The 19,300-nt window shown below is 39.3% G+C and overlaps 1 protein-coding gene across 1 annotated transcript in view; it reads left to right on the forward strand.

The window, feature by feature from the left end:
- LOC139445747 (calcium-dependent secretion activator 1-like) overlaps positions 1–19,300 on the forward strand; it is a 114,511-nt gene that overhangs the window by 18,654 nt on the left and 76,557 nt on the right. The window contains 3 exon segments of the mRNA XM_071226951.1: positions 10,446–10,493; positions 10,495–10,527; positions 16,735–16,898. Of these exon segments, the coding sequence (XP_071083052.1) occupies positions 10,446–10,493; positions 10,495–10,527; positions 16,735–16,898 (245 nt within the window).

The raw sequence follows: 19,300 nt of genomic DNA on the forward strand, positions 1-19,300 counted from the left end.
ACAAAAATGCTTGCACTATCTTGTACTTATCACAATTCATGAAACATTATTGCAATAAATTGCCATACAAATGTAAGGCAGATACCCATCTCTAACAGTGAAGTATGCCAGTTAGTCTCGTTGTTACGTTAGGTTGTATCTAAAAGTGTTCAATGTATCTCAGGTTTCAGTTCTTAATCCATTACATTAATTCTTTTAAATTGTGCATTGTGTGCACATTGACAATAAATGCTGAAGATCCAAATGTTTTCAAATGATGATTTATCAATGATGAGAACTTTTTCTACATAAATGGTGTCCTTTAGTTTTGGATATCACCAAATTGTAGTTGCAAGCCATTAGCCATGTGGCCGCCTCCGTCGTCTAGTGGTAGAGCACCCGCCTGGAGAGCAGAAGGTCCAGGGTTCGACCCCCAGCTGTGTCATACCAGAAGAGGTTAAAAGGAGGTACTTGTTATTACCCTGTCTGGCGCTCGGCATTAAGGGGCTAAAACAAGGACTGGTCGGCTCGGAGTCAGTCTAGTGTGTCTGAGTGTGGGGTATTCATGTTAAACTGCAGCATGGTATCTCAGTGTGCTAGCACTAAAAATCGGCATCAGTCCAGACTAGTACAAGCACGCACGCACACGCACACGCACACACACACACACACATCGCTATATAAGTGCAATAATCTTGGATGCGACGTTAAACCCCATTTCACCTCACCATTAGCCATGTTATGATGAAGTATTAGAGAAAATCCTATTAAATAATTGATAACAATTTCCACTCATGTCAGGACACCTGAGCTGTGAACTGAAGCTGTAGAAATGGTGTTTGTCCCAAGCTGTGGTTATGTGATCGCCTTAACGGCGGTTGACTGCTTACTTTGCATGGAACATGTTAGGATTCTTGCAGAAAACATGTTGTCAACAACTACTTCTCAGATCTGTATCAGATTTTGCTGAAATTGTCCACATTTCCGGATTTTGTTGACATAATATAGAAGAATCAGTACTTCATCAATCGAATCATTTTCAGATCTTGATTTTCTATGATTTTTGAGGTAATCTGTGTTTTTTGTCAAGTATGTTCCAAGATCACATTCTATACTGGTGACTGCCTCCCAAGAACCAATTTAAAGGGACATTGCAGGAGGAAGGTTTTATCCTGACATGCATAACTCCATCAGTTTGTAGCATGAACTACTTTGTAATAGCAATGCCTGGTACTTTTCTGAGCATTATTGAGGATAGCTCTGTAAGTTAAGGCACAACAATTTGCAGTGAAGAGTTGCATCCCTTACCCATGTTAGAATCCTGTGTTTGTGATACAAGATTATGCTTCTAGATTTGTCAGCACCATAACCATGCTCTTGGGTTTCACCAAGGTGGAAAATTTCAAAGACCTACATCACATTCCTCCCACACAAAGTTGACACTGCAATATGACTGATAAATACTGGTATTGAAACAGTCTTTGCCAAAGTAATTAATTAAGGCACATGTTACCGAAATATTCTAGTCCCGTGAAGCAACCCAAGCTTGCAGTAAAAGGTGAATATGCTTGTCCTAAGAGGCGACTAATGGAATTGGGTGATGATGCTCGCTGACTTGGTTTGGAACATGTCATCGTATCCCAATTGCGTGGATCATTGTTCTTGATTTCAATCACTGGATTATCTTGTCCAGACTTGATTTCTTACAGACCGCCTTCATATAGCTGGAATATTGCAGAGTGCAGTGGTAAACAACAAACAAACAAACAAAAATTCTAAAATTTGTAGCCTTTGCTGCTGTACATACGATGTTCCAAATAAGGAATGAAAGTCAAGGGATGGCTTGTGATACCTCTGATGTTGAACGTTAAAAGTCTGTTCATGTACCAAGGCATGAAACCTCAAGTATGCCAAGATTTTCTTAATTTCTGACATCAGACATGTTTTGATATAACAAGTATCCCCGTGTTTTTGGACACTTAAGAAACATTCATAGTTTTCTCTTTAATCACATGAACAACTGTAAAACATCTCATTCACTTTTTAAAGAGAAGGTTCTTTACAAAAACAAGCCATCATCTGAGTGTTTACATTGTCTGTGTGATGCTACACCACCGGTTATAGCGCGAGTAATCGCGATAAACATGGCCATCAGAAAACATATGATGTCCGAAAACCTATGATCCGATAATCCGAATGTCTTGCAAGTCGCCTATTCATGATAGAGGGAGAGCAGAGTTAGTCTGTGATAAAATTCTGTGATTGTTTAATTTTGGAGTATATCGAATAAAATTTGTTATCTTGGTGAACAGAAAAATTCCCTTATGTGTGCAATTTGTCCACTTTGAAATTAGTTTTATTGATCAAACAAATCACCCAAGTTAATCTGAAAAATTCATTACGTTTCTTCCTTCTTACTGAGATCCATACGTAGGTTGAAAGGATGCTATTTTGGAAGTCAGTGGGCAGCAGCAGCCACACAAACATCCTGAAAACGCATGTAAGTCGTGGTACATCCACCTCAAGTATGTCATCGTGAACCAGGCTCTAAGATGGTGAAGCAAGCCCAGTGAAGCTGGAATCCACGTCATGTAGCTTTGATGTGGTTGTCAGGATTTTAGAAGAAACGATGGCTTTGTAATGGCTATACGTGATATATCTATCTTATGACAAACGACATGTTTCAATTACTGACTTTTCATGTGTGAAGAACAAATATATTTTTTATCTCAAAACGCACCTGACTCCTTGGTTTTAGGATGATTTGCTGGATTTGAAATGGCACCTTCTGGGGCTTTGTTGGAAGACAATGATATTTTATTGTGTTACAAGGATCTGCAAAGGATGATTTCAATTTTTTGTGGTCTTACCTAAGACCACACGTGTGTTTTTTACTTCCTTTACAGATTTCTTACAGGAAAATACCTGTTGGAAGGTGGGCAGAAAAAAGGCAATTCAATGTTTTTATTTTTTTTAGTTTTCCTTCCACTACAGTTCGGCTGTAATGATAAATATGAAAGGTTTTATGTGGAAGGAGAGCCTGCAACACAGCTGTTGCATTAAGCAATGTAAACCTGACGAATCAAGTGGGAATGCTGTTGTGGATCCATGCATCCTATCAATTTCAGTTACAACAACAACAAAAAACTTTATTTTTACTGCCATGTTTAATACATCTCAATTTCACTGGATCCTTGTTTAGAAAATATTTTTTGTTGCAATATGCTATCAGCTTGTCAGTGGAATATAGAAAAGAGCAAATTCTGACTTATGGTTTTTTCCCATTTCAACAAAATTTACAGTTGGCAGATCGTTAAAGCAAGTATAAGAATCAGTGTGGGCTAATTAATTAGAGGTAGAACAACACATGGTCGTCTATTGTACTACCATGTACTTTTCTGTTCAAATTCTTTCAGTCTTTACATACATAGAGGTTATCACGCGAGTGTGTTTGGGGATGGTAAATATCCTGTATTAGGAATAAACATTGTATTTAGCAAGCCTTGGCGAGCTAAATACATAGTGTTTATTCGTAATACAGGATATTTACCATCCCAAAACACACAAGCGTGATAACCTCTTTATCATATAATGTCATTCTTTAATTCTGTGCTTGAAAATCGCTTTCCCTCTCTCACAAACATTACCTAAACATGGCGAGTTTTCCTGGAATGTGCACATTAATATTTATTACGTCACAGGGTAAGTGATTTGTCAGTCAGACAGTGACAGTAGTCAATATAGTTCCAACTGAAATCTGTTTCTTATACAGTGGCGAAGCAAAATATACGCATAACAACAAATTTTTTTACTTGCATTTCGCGGCAATCCATCAGTCTGTCCGCTGGAGTAACTACCCTTTCCCAGATTCCCGATGGTTAATTCTGACTCGATTGCCAAATGACAAGGTCGAAGCCATGTTTGTTTATAAACACAAAAAGTAGTCCCTACTTGACCTTTGATATTTGCATCTATATCCGCATATGACCCCAACGTAAATCATTTTTATCCGTTGGCTTTATCCTGCGAGAAACCTACCCATTATATGATAAAAATTGTTATTAGCTTTCTCATTCCGATGTTCAAGGATATATTTCTCAAGACTCTTGCTTCAGACAAGATGTTGAAATAGCCAGCTGACAAAGCAATCTGATCCAAACTGTGTTCTGAGTTTTGTATCGCGATAGAAGGCGGGGGCGCTCCAAATTGAAATACTGAAATGTAGGAGTTCTACTTTATGGTAAATTCATCTTTGACAGGTGTAATCAATGTGATCAAACATACAAGGAAAGATCAGCCTATGACAATTACACAGAGCAATATGTTTATTGAGACGTTTCATTGTAGAAGCTGGTCTGCTGAAAGATTCCCTGTTTAGTTATGTCTGTTTACCACAACAATATATTGTGTTTGTTGGGTTTCATAATACCATTTGCATGCTTCAGTACATTAAGCTGCCAGGTAAATTTTGCGTTTGTAAAACGATTCAATTTAAAGGACTTTCTTTAACTTGCATCAGGTGCATGTTGACATCAATCGCTGGTTGCACCAGACAAGACAAGGTCCTGGTCCCATGAATCTATCAAAGTTGAAACATAGATGCATAAACTACCGTATTCGACATAATAAGCGCCCACTGCGATATTTGCTAATATATTGGCTAGTGAACAATCCCAGTTAGCACCCCTTCCGAATGCTCAGTGTACACAAGACTTATTTATTCGTGTATAATACGTGTGTTATATACATCCTTGATTATCGGAAATTAAATTCTGGAAAAATATATCTGTCGTATATATACATTTCAGGCTGTCTGCATAAACCACAAAATTTACGATCTTTCAACTCTGCTCTTTTTCATCAAAATAATGTTCTAATAAGAGCCCCCTATTTCTAATTTTGAGAGCGCCCTGGGCACTTATTATGTCGAATACGGTAGTTTAAAAAGTAAATTCTCGGATCCCTAATGACTGTGTCCTGTATTGTGAATTACACATCAAATACCAAAAGTTCCTACTTGCCCAAAGACAAATACACTGCCCAGCCTGATTTTCAACTTGAAGAAAAACAAAACTTTATTAACAGCTTATGGGAGATGTGCAGAATAGAAAAATGACTAATCAGGTTATTTATCTTCAGTTGATAAACACACAATGCATCTTTAAGTTTCAAAGTTAATACTGCAGATTTTCATACTTAATCATAATTTCCCACTTGCCCCGCACTTTATTTTCATACAAATTGAACACCCCTTCACAGGTTAGTGATATAGTCTGGTAAATAAAGCTGAGAGGTATTGAGTTTTGTTCAAAGATCGATGTTGTGTTGACATAAATATAAGGTTGCATTTTTCAATAGCAGGTTGCACTAGTGCATTTTTTATCTTATATTGCTAAATTGGGCCCCGTAAAAATATTCACTGGAAATCCAAATAAAATTTCTAAACATCTGTCTATTTTTTGATGGTTTAACTTTCTCCTTGTTAATCTTGATGTACCCTATGATAATCAAGATAGATGATTGGCTGAATCTCTCCTGGTCAACCAAACATGTGCATGTTTGTATCAAATCTGGGTTATTACTGATTTTTAGTGTTGTGTGAAACACTCCATACCCTTGGTTAAACAAATCAGAACATCAAAGAAGGAGATGTTCTCAGTGATTAAGTCCTTAATACATGGTGCACCTTCTCATATGAACTGGTAAAAGTGATTTGCTTTTTGCACAATTGTGAATCTCTTCTTACGAGGAGATACCGTTTGCTTGCACTTATTTGACGTGTGTCAAATTACTGTCTGTAGAGATGTGTACAGGGCTTTTCAAACTCATTGGGCTTGTTTCACAATGACAGATGTTCACAAACGTTCAGCCTGCAAAATCATGAACATTTCGAAATTGACTCCTGCAGCAAATTTATCATGTGGAGAACACAATTTATAAAGAAGTGTTTTGGTGACATATTTGTGTGTGAAGGTTGGATGTATCATATGATTGCCATCAGGCTGTCAGTGTGGAAATCAGTCTGTTTCTCAACAACTTATCTGAAGCCAGAGTCAAGTCAAATTTTATCATAGGAAGATCAGTGAATATTATAGCAGATGTTGTCCCTGAAATGTACTTTAATGATGCTAAGAGCTAAGTTTGGGCAAGTAGACCCAAATAGGGTCATTTGTGACACGACAGCAGGGGACGTCACATCAATCATTATGTCGTCATGACATCCAAACAGGCTTTCCTGATGACCCGTATGGGTTTTTACAAGACACAGTATTTACAATAATGGTCTAGTGGTAGAGCGTCCACCCGGAGAGCGGAAGGTCCGGGGTTCGATCCCCGGCCGCGTCATACCAAAAGACGTTAAAAGATGGTACTTGTTGTTACCCTGTCTGGCGCTCGGCATTAAGGGGCTAAAACAAGGACTGGTCGGCTCGGAGTCAGTATACTTGTCTGAGTGGGGTATTCATGTTAAACTGCGGCATGGTATATCAATGGGGTAGCACTATAAATCGGCATCAGTCCGGTCTTGTACAAGCAGCCGCTCACACACACACACACACACACATACATGTGCATGCACGTCGCTATATAAGTGCAATAATCTTGAAGCAACGTTAAACCAAATTTCACCTCACCTCACCTCACCTACAATAATGACGACACATGTGTTGATTAATGAGTAGATATCAGATAGCATTAATATTACATCAATGCATATATTGTATGCTATAACATGGGCACTTCAGTGCAGAATGGACTCGTGCAACAGTAAGACTTTCATGTTTTGTTGGCAATGAAATGCACTGTCATTGTTTGGTAGGAAGCAGTCTGTGAGTTTAGCCACTAGTCCAAAGCCCAAGTCTAGTAAAATTTTGTTCGATCATATAAGCTCAACTAATAAAGGTCCATATAATAACAGGAGCAGTTTTGCTCATGTCGAAGACCTGGGTTCGATTCCCCACATGGGTACAATGTGTGAAGCCCATTTTCTGGTGTCCCCCGCTGTGATATTGCTGGAATATTGCTAAAAGCGGGGTAGAACCATACTCACTCACTCACCATATGATAAAACTAAAATGTACTTAATATGCTGCTGAGAGCCAAATTCAAGTTAGTAGACTCAGAAGTTTTAGGGTCAGACTGAAGAAGTGACAGGTCATTAAGATCTTCAAATTTGATCAAGTAGATTTAAACAATGGTCTGAAAAGCCAGTTTAACCCTTGTGATGAGCAGACTTTGAGGAAAGGTTAGACCACTACAATCCACTACAATGCCGACATCTACAATTAAAACACAGATGTAATAAGGAATTATCTCTGGCATTGACATTTGATTTGACAAAGCTACTGTCATTCTGACCATCTTTTATGCAATGAATTATGTGTCATGATGGAGATTAACAAAGTGTGAAATGAACACAGGGAGTCTGGATTGGTGAACCAAGCGCCTGTTGCATGTACTTTTACTAGTGGCTCTGACTTTGTTAGTCATTCTGTTTCTGTTGATTGGAATGCATTTAAGTGAAGACTCATTATTGTTGTAAGGAAACCTACGAACCTGACATTTATCATTTATCAGTAGTGCCAGTGACCATTTCAAGAATATGATTACTTATCCATGCAACCTACTCTATGAAATGACCATGCCTTTTAGAAAATGGTCCAGTGTATCATATGTTTGGGTTTACACTTTCTTAGTAAAGTACAAATTCTAGTACTTTTTTTGGTGGAATCCCATCCAGGATTTGAACCCACACTCTAATTGAGTAAGGCTAAGGCTCTAAGACGCCTAATTGCCGGCACACAACCAACTGATTCAACCAACTGAGCCACAGAGGCTTCCACAAAATGGAAGTCCAACAACTGGTCGTCTAGCTCACAGTCTTTGTATTGTACTTCACATATGATCTGAATTTATTCATGTGAAATCTCATCTTTGTTGTGAGGAAGATTATTGTCTTCTATGGGAATCTGAATCAATAGTGCCAAAGGTCAATTCAGGAATAGGATTTTTATTCCATGCAGTCAAATAGATTAAACTGAAACAGAATTGATAGTCAGCTGTCAAGCCATGCATTTTGGACAAATATTATTTATTTTTTATCTACCCATTCTGGATAAAAAGTCACTGATTTAAAAACTCCCCAATATAATAAAATTGTCCAAGAGAACAAGGGTGCAGTCAGACTCGAAGAGTCTTAACATATACCTAGTGATAACACAGAATAAAAACACAGAGTGGACATTCTGAAATCCTGGGGGAAACTTAAAAAACAATGACTTGCTACCAGACGAGAAACCTTCGATTTATGGAACATACCATGCTGGTAAATCTCATGTTATGTGGATGTTGTTGGGATTAAGTAAAGGATTGTGGCCTCTGTGCAGAGGCCGCAGTCATGGAGCCCAATATTATACATATCATATCCTTGCCACATCTTCCTTACCAATAATTATGGCCACAAGACAACAGTGTTTGTCTCCTCTAGGCTGGTGGGATGGACTCCTGGCCAGACACCGGGAAAAGAGACTCTCAGATATGTCATTGTCCAATCAACCAAATGGTCACCCTTTCATCTTGTTTTCTCAAAGATCTGTGATATTTGATAAAGTGCGTAAGGTTAACAAAAGCGTCCCTTGCTAGTCATGTAACTGACCACCGGCGTTTGGACATCAGTCAGGCGTACCCTTTAATCTCTTGTGCTATAAGGTGGCAGATCCTGGAATTCTTCGTGCGTTTATTATGATGAATGGCTCTGTGTATATGGTAAAACATGACTGAAAAAAACCCAAGCCTGAATAAGACAGTTATTAATGGCTTTTCAACATTTCAATGGGTTTGATTTCCACCGACATTCCCATCACGACACTGGTCCCGTAAAACAGTCAGATTAATCAAAATCAAAATATCAGAAGAGAAATACAATCACAGTTTAGGATTTTCAGTGTTAGACAGATGGTTTTGTACACTGAATATAGTTATGTCATGCTAGTCTCAAACAAACCAGTTGAACGTAGTCATAGTGTCTGCCCTTGAAGATATTTTCGTCAATAAATTACAATGTGCAAATACAGACAGGACACTTATCATTCTCAGTCAGCTTTCTTCTTTTTGGCATAACAAAATAGAAAAAAATGGTAACTGAATGTCTATTTTGCCAAATTTGACAATTTTCTGAATAAGATAGGAACTGTTTATGTACTTTCCAGCATGAAACTTTGAAGAGGCTTTTCAAACTTTAATAGAAACTAACCGTTTTAGTCATGTAGTTCTTATAATGATAAAATATAGCAAACCCCTTAATAATGGCAAATTTCTACCTGTCCTTATGATACCTTGACTATTGGGCAGTTTGGCAAAGACTACAGGACTAGTGCCCATTTCTAACGCTAAGATATCCTTAAACATATCTTCATTAACTTAGTATTGTCTAAATGTTTTGTCTGCTGCAATTTGTTTTGTCAACAGTATTTCAGTGAGTCCAATGACTAACACTGTCACTGCATTATATTCAATGAAATCAATGGAGCATAGGTCTCAATGTGCTGGACAGTACTTTGTTTATATTTTGAATTGGTAAGAAAAATCATGAGACAGTCACAAATTGTACCTCTCCAGTGTTCAAACTTAAGCATTTAAGTCAGTGGATCCTTCTTATTACCCTCATGTTAAAAATGGGTGGCAGAGTTACTTCCCTTGGGCACATCAGAAACTTTTGATTTGTTTGTTTGTTTGTTTGTTGTTTAACGCCGCACTCAGCAATATTCCAGCTATATGACGACAGTCTGTAAATAATCGAGTCTGGACCAGACAATCCTGTGATTGACAGCATGAACATCAATCCACACAACTGGAATACAATGACATGTATCAACCAAGTCCCGTTAGTCACCTCTTACGACAAGCATAAGACTTTTGATCGTTGGTTCGCCCCAGTTATGTTTCTAGGTTTGTCGGGACCATTCCCGTGCCCATGGCTTTCACCAAAGTGGTAAACATCTGAAGCCTGCATCATTTCAGGCTTTCCTCCATCATCAAGCTGACATACCTTGATTTAACTGGAAAACATGTTCAAAAGTGGCATTAAACCCAATTCTCTCACTCACTCATGTTAAAAGTGCAGAAGATTTAGTGTCTCCCAGGATTCATTACTATGGGGTGAGTGAGTATAGTTTTACAGCACATTTAGCCATATTCCAGTTATATCAAGGCGGGGGACACTAGAAATGGGGCTTCTCACTGCTAACTATGAGGGGAATCGTACCCTGGCCTTCAGAGTGATGAGCAAATGCTTTTATCACTAGGCTACCCCACCACCCCCTCATTACTGTAGGAGCAAACCGCTAGGACCCAAGGCGCTCCCTTAATTTTAACACATTGCAGGTTAGTGGCTTGGTCGTAGTCGGTATGAGTTGTGTACATGTCACCCCTGAAATAGTTTTTTTACCTGTGCATGTTATGTGTTTCAGCTGGACAATGCTGATGAGCAGGCAGCTCAGGTGCGGCGAGAGTTGGACGGGGCGGCTTCAGATGGTGGAGATGATGGCGCGGGTAACTCCTTCTTTTCCAACTTTGTTTAAAAATTAAAATGGGCTCTGAATGTTTAAAAATTAAAATGGGCTCTGAATATGTATCTCATGTTTGTCATGTCCACTCGATATGAGTTTCAATGAGACCGTATTTGTGAATGTCGCCTCATGAGCTTATGTCACGATTTTAGGTTATGTCTCCACATAATAAGCTTATGTAGTTGCAAGCCAGATAGTGTTGTTTTGAATGTGTTCCTGGCCATAAGGGGACACTTTTCATCAAGCTATCAAATTAAAATAGTTGCTTGCTCCTCACAAATGAGCATAATATTATATGTTAAAAATTTCAAAAAAATTATTTATTGTTACTAATGTAACTAATGTTATATTTGGGATAAGACTTTCTTAGTAAAGTACAGATTCTACTACTTTTTTGGGTTGAGTCCCGTCCGGGATTCGAACCCACACCTGCCAGGGTGAGGCACCTAATCGCCAGCACACAAAGTCAGCGATCTAACCCACTCAGCCACCGAGCCTTCCACAAAATGAAAGTCCGACAACTGGTAGTCTAGATCACGTTCTTTGAGTACCCCCCTGACAAGTGTAAATTGGCACGGCTCCCATGGCCGAAAGCTATGAATACACAATGCCATTTAGAAAGTGGTCAAATGGCATTGTGTATTCTTATTTATTGTTGTTATGCACAAATGAAGCTTTAAAAATATTACTTGAGCATGAGTAGGTATATATTTGTGTATGGGCAAACTACTTGAAGTACTTCAACCATTGTAGAAGATCTTGGAGATTTCTTTTCCAGAGCTGGTTGATGGATTGAGCTGAAATTTATGGAGATGTTTTTGATCCTAAGGGTGCTCAAATCTCCTCAAGACATCAAAATAGAAGATTTCAGATATTTTGGTTTAAAGTTTTAAAAAATCTAATTAATAACAACTATCTACAAATCTTTTCTGAGGGCCTAAAAATCTGAGATCTCCTCTGAAGGAATGTAAGCTGACACTTTGCGTGAATGATAAGTTTCAAGCATCATTAACAAGCACTCAAGTTCGGCTTTCTAGATGATATATAGGAACCAAATTGGATTAAACCCAACCCTGGCATTTATGATTGTCTGTGTTTACTTGAATGTTTGCATATTCATTTGAGGTGAACTACTTAGGCATTGGTTATCTTTTAGTTCTCTTTTCCGATTTGTAAGTCGACCGCAGTTTCAATGACTTTGGACATAACTCACAAGATCCATGCATTTACACAACAATGAGAAACTGGATGATGTGTAGGGAAGCAGTTTCGGGATTTAAAGCTGACATGTCATTGGTCATATTACATGATTTGTAGCAAGATAAATCTGTGTTTGATGAGTCCATGACTTTTGATCTAAACCTCTGATTTGCCTTTCCGAACATCAACATGTATTGTGATCAGTCATGTTGGATTTTCGTGCTATCAAGTTTATGTTCCTGGTTGGCTACAAATACTCAATGCCTTAAGGAGGGTTCGAATTGTAACAGGGGCGGTTGGGTAGCCTAGTGGGTGGTTAAAGCATTCATTTGCCATCCCAAAGGCCCGGGTACGTGCGTCTCTCTCTCTCTCTCTCTCTCTCTCTCTCTCTCCCTCCCTCCCTCCCTCCCTCCCTCTCTCTCTCTCTCTCTCTCTCTCTCTCTCTCTCTCTCTCTCTCTCTCTCTCTCTCTCTCTCTCTCTCTCTCTCTCTCTCTCTCTCTCTCTCTCTCTCTCTCAAGGAAATAAATATTTACTGTTACAACTATTCTACTTTTGAAAAGTAACACACATCATTTTGAAACACTTTCCTACCAAGAGGAAATTAAGAAATAAAAATCAGAAATTCAGTATTGCCACCAGGCACACATCTTGGATTTTCTATGAAATCACACCAAAAAAAATAATCTATTGGTCAGATGACAAGCACAAAAAAAAAGAAAATCTATGGGTCAGATGACTAGCACAAGTTTTGATTCGTTTGAAAATCAAATGTTGCTTCAAGCTTAATCCCAGCAATATCTTTTATAATTACCCTGATGTTGCTGAGATTTAGGATGTGTATACGAGGTGGGAATGTTGGATACGATTACTGAGTATGAATCAACTCAAATATGGCTTTCATATTGTTCTTATTTATTTATTCTAAATCTCATGTTTCATCCACTGCAATAAAATATAAATTCCACAACTTGTGAAAATTTAGAGGAAGTAGCAGAGGTAGAAAGTAACATTTAGTCCACTAGTCTTCATAATAATAACATATAGCAAAACCCTCAAAAATGTTAAAACTCTACTAGTCCTTATGATACCTTAACTATTGGGCAGTTTGGCAACGACTACAGGACTAGTGCCAATTTCTAACACTGAAGTAGTTGTTTTCTCCCATGATCTAGTTTTGTTACATAAGCTACTCATGCTAAATGAACTGCAGACAAGTTAGATAAGAGCAGTGGTACCCATGCAGTGACTTTTTGGTCGCTGGATTGTTGAAGAATATTATAAAGGTTTACGGACACCTGATGTATGTTATCAAATACTCCATTTATCATCCAAACTTGAGCCAATGTTTGTTTGCACTTTACATGCCAGTTCCCATTACCTCATGCTTGTCGACTGCCTCCGTGGTCTAGTGGTTGAGCGTCCGCCCGGAGAGCGTCATACTAAAAGACGTGAAAAGATGGTACTTGTTGTTACCCTGTCTGGCCCTCGGCATTAGGGGGCTAAAACAAGGACTGGTCGGCTCGGAGTCAGTAGACTGTGCCTGAGTGGGGTATTCATGTTAAGCTGCAGCATGGTATCTCAGTGTGCTAGCACTATAAATCGGCATGAGTCTGGACTAGTGCACGCACGCACGCACGCACGCACGCACGCACGCACGCACGCACGCACGCATGCATGCACACATGCCCACGCACGCACGCACGCACACACACACACACACATGCACGTTAAACCCCATTTCACCTCACCACTGGTTTGCCTGGTCCAGACTTGATTACATTCTGGCGGCTATAGTTATGGTATGAATATTGCTGACAGTGGCAACAATAAAACTCATTTACTCAACCAATGAAAACACCAGGCACATGTGCAGTTTTCAAAAGTTAATTCAAGTACCACAGAAGACCTCAATGATCCCAGGACCGCTCTGAATTTTGACCACTGGATATGACAGAGGATAATGTCCTCTTTCTCTGTACTAGCTGTGAATAGTTACAATATTGCTGATGTGGCTTAAATGAGTGAGTCAGTTGGGTTTAATGCAGCTTTGAACAGTACTCCATTTATATCACTGCATGTCAGCTTGATATTGGGGGAAAAGCCCTAAGTGATGCATGTCTTGGACGTTTGACACCTTGGTGTAATCCACAAGCATGGATATGGTACTGACAAACCTAGAAACATGCCCAAGGAATGCAATTCTGTACAATTGCAGTACCTGACAACTGGGCCACTCTTGCCTCTGTTGCGGATGAAAGCAAAATTACTTCCTCACTCTCTATATCCAGTAAGAGGAATGATGCCATCAACCATGTATTTTGACCCAATAAGATCCGGGGTAGAATAGGTCTTCAGCAAACACATGCTTGCCGTAAAAAGTGACTATGCTTGTCATAAGAGGCGACTCAAATCATTTGAATTTGAGTTGATACTCTAAGTACCCTGGAGCCAGTGGAGCTTCATGGGCACAGGGCTGTTGGTTTTCTGATCATGCAAAGTATTTCATTCCCTGACTAATCATGAATCTTACAACTCTTTGTTTTGGTGCAAAAAGTTTAGTGGGAAGTTATGGGGAAGACAGTTTGATGATGCTGTGACTGATCAATGGTTATGGATACTTGGAGCCACACTCCCATCTCAAAATATCCTACCACAGTATTTTATGCTTGAATCTTAGCAAATTGAACAAACTCAGACTTTTTATGAATAATATTGATGGATGGCATGACTGGTTCAGGCTTCAAAAAGTTTGTTTTCAGTGTCTGATTTTTTCAGCAGTTATCAATTGAGTGTAGGCACACTGCCAAATATGTGCTCGTACACTGTGGACGATTGGGTGAGCCAAGTCTCTTGGACTCTTTCCACATCATTACATTTTTATCTACCCCTAAAAAAATACAATCTCATCATGCTTGAAGTTGCATTCCCTAAACTGATCGTGGATCCTGATAACACTTTAGATGGATTGCAAAAATATTCTGAAATTGATATGGTTCTGTTATTTCCTCGACTGAAGATGTTTTAGGGTTTCATCTGCTCCCCTGAAGTTATTGATGAATTTTTCTTAGGTGAATTAATATTTACCTCAAACAGGGAAATGTTGCTGACAGGGTATAGTGGGGGAAATTGTGAAATCAGATATGTGAAATGTGATGTCCCATGATTATTTTGAGAACACTTTTGATGAATAAGAATAAATATTTTTGATTAGAGGTCAGAGGTCGCCTCATGTTGATACAATCTGGCTTTGGGCTTGATTTCAGTAGTGAATTTCAACAAACACATTCGCAAAATCACAATAATGTTTTTCACTTTACTTGCACCCATGAAGATCGGGGTTAGTATAGATCTTCAGCAACCCATGCTTGCCGTAGAAGGCGACTATGCTTGTCGTAAGAGGTGACTAACAGGATCGGGCGGTCAGACTCACGGACTTGGTTGATGCATGTCACCGTATCCCAATTGTGTGGATTGATGTTCATGATGGTAATCACTGGATTGTCTGGCCCAGACTCGATTATTTACAGACCGCTATCAAAAAGCTGGAATATTGCTGAGTGCAGTGTTAAACAACAAACAACAACAACAACAACTGTACTTACCCTTTAAATAATTATTAATAAGTGAATATTCCCGAAATGGGTACAATGTGTGAAGCCCATTTCTGGTGTCCCCCGCTGACTAATGTTGAATAACCCTCGATATTCTCCTGACCCACCAACATTTGTTGTAGGAGAGCAGACTCATGTTGAATAACCCTCGATATTTTCCTGACCCGCCAACATTTGTTGTAGGAGAGCAGATTAATGTTGAATAACCCTTGATATTCTCCCGACCCGCCAACATTTGTTGTAGGAGAGCAGACTAATGTTGAATAACCCTCGATATTCTCCCGACCCGCCAACATTTGTTGTAGGAGAGCAGACTAATGTTGAATAACCCTTTATATTCTCCAGACCCGCCAACATTTGTTGTAGGAGAGCAGACTAATGTTGAATAACCCTCGATATTCTCCTGACCCGCCAACATTTGTTGTAGGAGAGCAGATTAATGTTGAATAACCCTTGATATTCTCCCGACCCGCCAACATTTGTTGTAGGAGAGCAGACTAATGTTGAATAACCCTCGATATTCTCCCGACCCGCCAACATTTGTTGTAGGAGAGCAGACTAATGTTGAATAACCCTCGATATTCTCCCGACCCGCCAACATTTGTTGTTGGAGAGCAGACTAATGTTGAATAACCCTTGATATTCTCCCGACCCGCCAACACTTGTTGTTGGAGAGCAGACTAATGTTGAATAACCCTCGATATTCTCCCGACCCGCCAACATTTGTTGTTGGAGAGCAGACTCATGTTGAATAACCCTCGATATTCTCCCGACCCGCCAACATTTGTTGTAGGAGAGCAGACTAATGTTGAATAACCCTCGATATTCTCCTGACCCGCCAACATTTGTTGTAGGAGAGCAGATTAATGTTGAATAACCCTTGATATTCTCCCGACCCGCCAACATTTGTTGTAGGAGAGCAGACTAATGTTGAATAACCCTCGATATTCTCCCGACCCGCCAACATTTGTTGTTGGAGAGCAGACTAATGTTGAATAACCCTCGATATTCTCCCGACCCGCCAACATTTGTTGTTGGAGAGCAGACTAATGTTGAATAACCCTCGATATTCTCCCGACCCGCCAACATTTGTTGTTGGAGAGCAGACTAATGTTGAATAACCCTTGATATTCTCCCGACCCGCCAACATTTGTTGTTGGAGAGCAGACTAATGTTGAATAACCCTCGATATTCTCCTGACCCACCAACATTTGTTGTAGGAGAGCAGACTAATGTTGAATAACCCTCGATATTCTCCTGACCCGCCAACATTTGTTGTAGGAGAGCAGACTAATGTTGTATGACCCTTTTTATTCACCAGACCCGCCAACATTTGTTATTAGAGAACTAACTGATATTGTATGATTCTCTCACCCAGACCCGTCGTCACCCGAAGTTCCTGGTGAAGGAGATGGAGAGCATGTACATTGATGAGCTCAAGTCCTCCATCAACCTGCTGATGGCCAACCTGGAGAGTCTGCCCGTGTCCAAGGGTGGGACGGAGGCCAAGTACTCGCTGCAGAAACTTAAGAGATACAATCGGTAAGATATTCCACACAACCTAGTTAACATTGCATATAAATAAGGATTTGGTTTTTCAGTGACAGTTAGTTTTTAAGAAGAGTATTTATTCTGATACACACTATTTTATTAGGGCTAGAGAAATCTTTAAGTGAAAGTTCTTGTTTGATATTCAAGGCGGATCTCTTTTGATTTATGTCTGGTGGCCATGATTTGTAAACAAGTCAGTAACTTGGACATTGATGTTCCTCCATGGTTCCAAGTGATTTCAGAAAATGTATCTGAAATGTGAGTTTGACTAAAAAGATTAAAAAAGTCTTGTGTTAACTCATAAAAAAAAATGTTTTAAGTAGATCAGTGATTGTACTATTTTGTCACCCGTTTGCATGTTTTTTTGAAGACATAGTTCATAAATATTTTCCTAGGTTTTAGACCTGTTTATAATGCACTCCAGTCTTGTATGTGTATGATTGCCATGTAGATCAGTTAGTCACGAGGTCTATAGCATTCATAGTTTCCAGCATAAAGTTCATCACACCCCACTTGTCAGTGTCTCTGGAAGCTTTTCTTGCATCATGTGTATATTGTTAGGTCACAATGTCCTTTGCACAAAGAAATCTGGTTATGTGTAGACAAATTCAGATTGAATGGTAACTTAGATTGCAAGATCAATAGACAGCACTTGTCAACCGACAGACAATTGGAATCGATCACTCCACCCAGTCTTTAACTATGATATCAATCACAGGTTTGTCTGACCCAGGCTTCAATATCTATAAGCTACTGTCATTTTGTCGAAATAATGCTGACTTTAGTGAATATGTATATTCAATCACTTTTCATTTTAACGACTTTAACAGAATATCATAATGTATTCTGAAGATGATTATTTATGATATCTGTCTATCTCAGTGTATCTATGGTATCATTTATTGGAGACAATGTCGCATCAGCTTTTAATTATGTGAAATATTCATCAAGATGTTCAGATGATATGAAGTTGAGTGAGGCAGAAACTGCCTCCATGGTCTAGTGGATAGAGTATCTGCCAGGGGACCGGGAGGTCACTGGTTCAATCCCCAGCTGCGTCATACCAAAAGACATTAAAAGATTGTACTTGTTGTTACCCTGCCTGGCGCTCGGCAATAAGGGGCTAAAACAAGGTCTTGCCACTCAGAGTCAGCATACTGTGTCTGTTTGGGGTGTCCATGTTAAACTCTGGCATGGTATCTCAGTGGGCTGGTGTGAGGAAAACAGCATGATGTGTTGTCCATCTAATGTCAATATTTTGACATCTCCTCTAATACCACAAGGACCGTCTCCGTGGTCTAATGGTAGAGCATCCGCCCGGAGAGCGGAAGGTCCGGGGTTCGATCCCCGTCCGCGTCATACCAAAAGACGTTAAAAGGTGGTACTTGTTGTTACCCTGTCTGGTGCTCGACATTAAGGGGCTAAAACAAGGACTAGTCGGCTCAGAGTTAGTATACTGTGTCTGAGTGGGGTATTCATGTTAAACTGCGGCATGGTATCTCAGTGTGCTAGCACTATAAATCGGACTAGTACAAACAGCCACACACACATACACGTGCATGCACGTCGCTATATAAGTGCAATAATCTTGGAAGCGACGTTAAACCCCATTTCACCTCGCCTGAAAATGATGTCACTTAAAGTCACTTACCCGTGAAGATACGGGTCAGAATACGTCTTAAGCAACCCATGCTTGCCGTAAAAGGCGACTAACAGGATCAGGTGGTCAGGCACATTGACTTGGTTGATGTATGTCATTATATATCAAGTGAGTATGCTAATGAATTGGTTCAATATTTTAAGAAATATGAACAACTTTCCATATGCATTCATTTCCTGTCACTGAGAGATCTGCATTGACTGAAAAGTTGATTTCCAAAGGAATAGAACAATTACTCTTTGTTCCTTCCAAGAAATAAAGTAATACAAGAACCTACATGGTCAGACATCGCAGAAGTAATGTGTGATGTCAGAGAATACTGTTGTGCATGCTTTTGAAACAACAATTGTTGTGATGTTTGAAACTAAAGACAGAAACAAGGCATTGTGTTACTGCTGCAGGAAGGAAATCGATATTGGTACGATGAGGGAAAGTGCACCAAAGTCACACAAACGAAGCAGTCGTAACCAGAAAAACTGTCAGTCATTATTGGGATTAAATTTACAGGATTTGGTGGGTTGTCAAATAAGAAAAGAGTCCTTTAACAGAAATGTTTCCTTGCTTAAAAAGTGCTTGATTTTAAGTCCAAAGATGTATGCAGAGCTCCAGATAAGCTTTTGGTGTTGTGGGTATTTTACCAATGCATTTTAAAATCATTGGGTATCAGTAATTCTATCTGGGTATTGAAATTTCTGTTATCCACTAGTTTTTACACATGTGGGTATTTAAGTTA

The sequence above is a fragment of the Haliotis cracherodii genome, unplaced genomic scaffold (genome assembly GCF_022045235.1).
Source record: "Haliotis cracherodii isolate W230 unplaced genomic scaffold, xgHalCrac1.p SCAF_6, whole genome shotgun sequence".
Taxonomy (NCBI): domain Eukaryota; kingdom Metazoa; phylum Mollusca; class Gastropoda; order Lepetellida; family Haliotidae; genus Haliotis; species Haliotis cracherodii.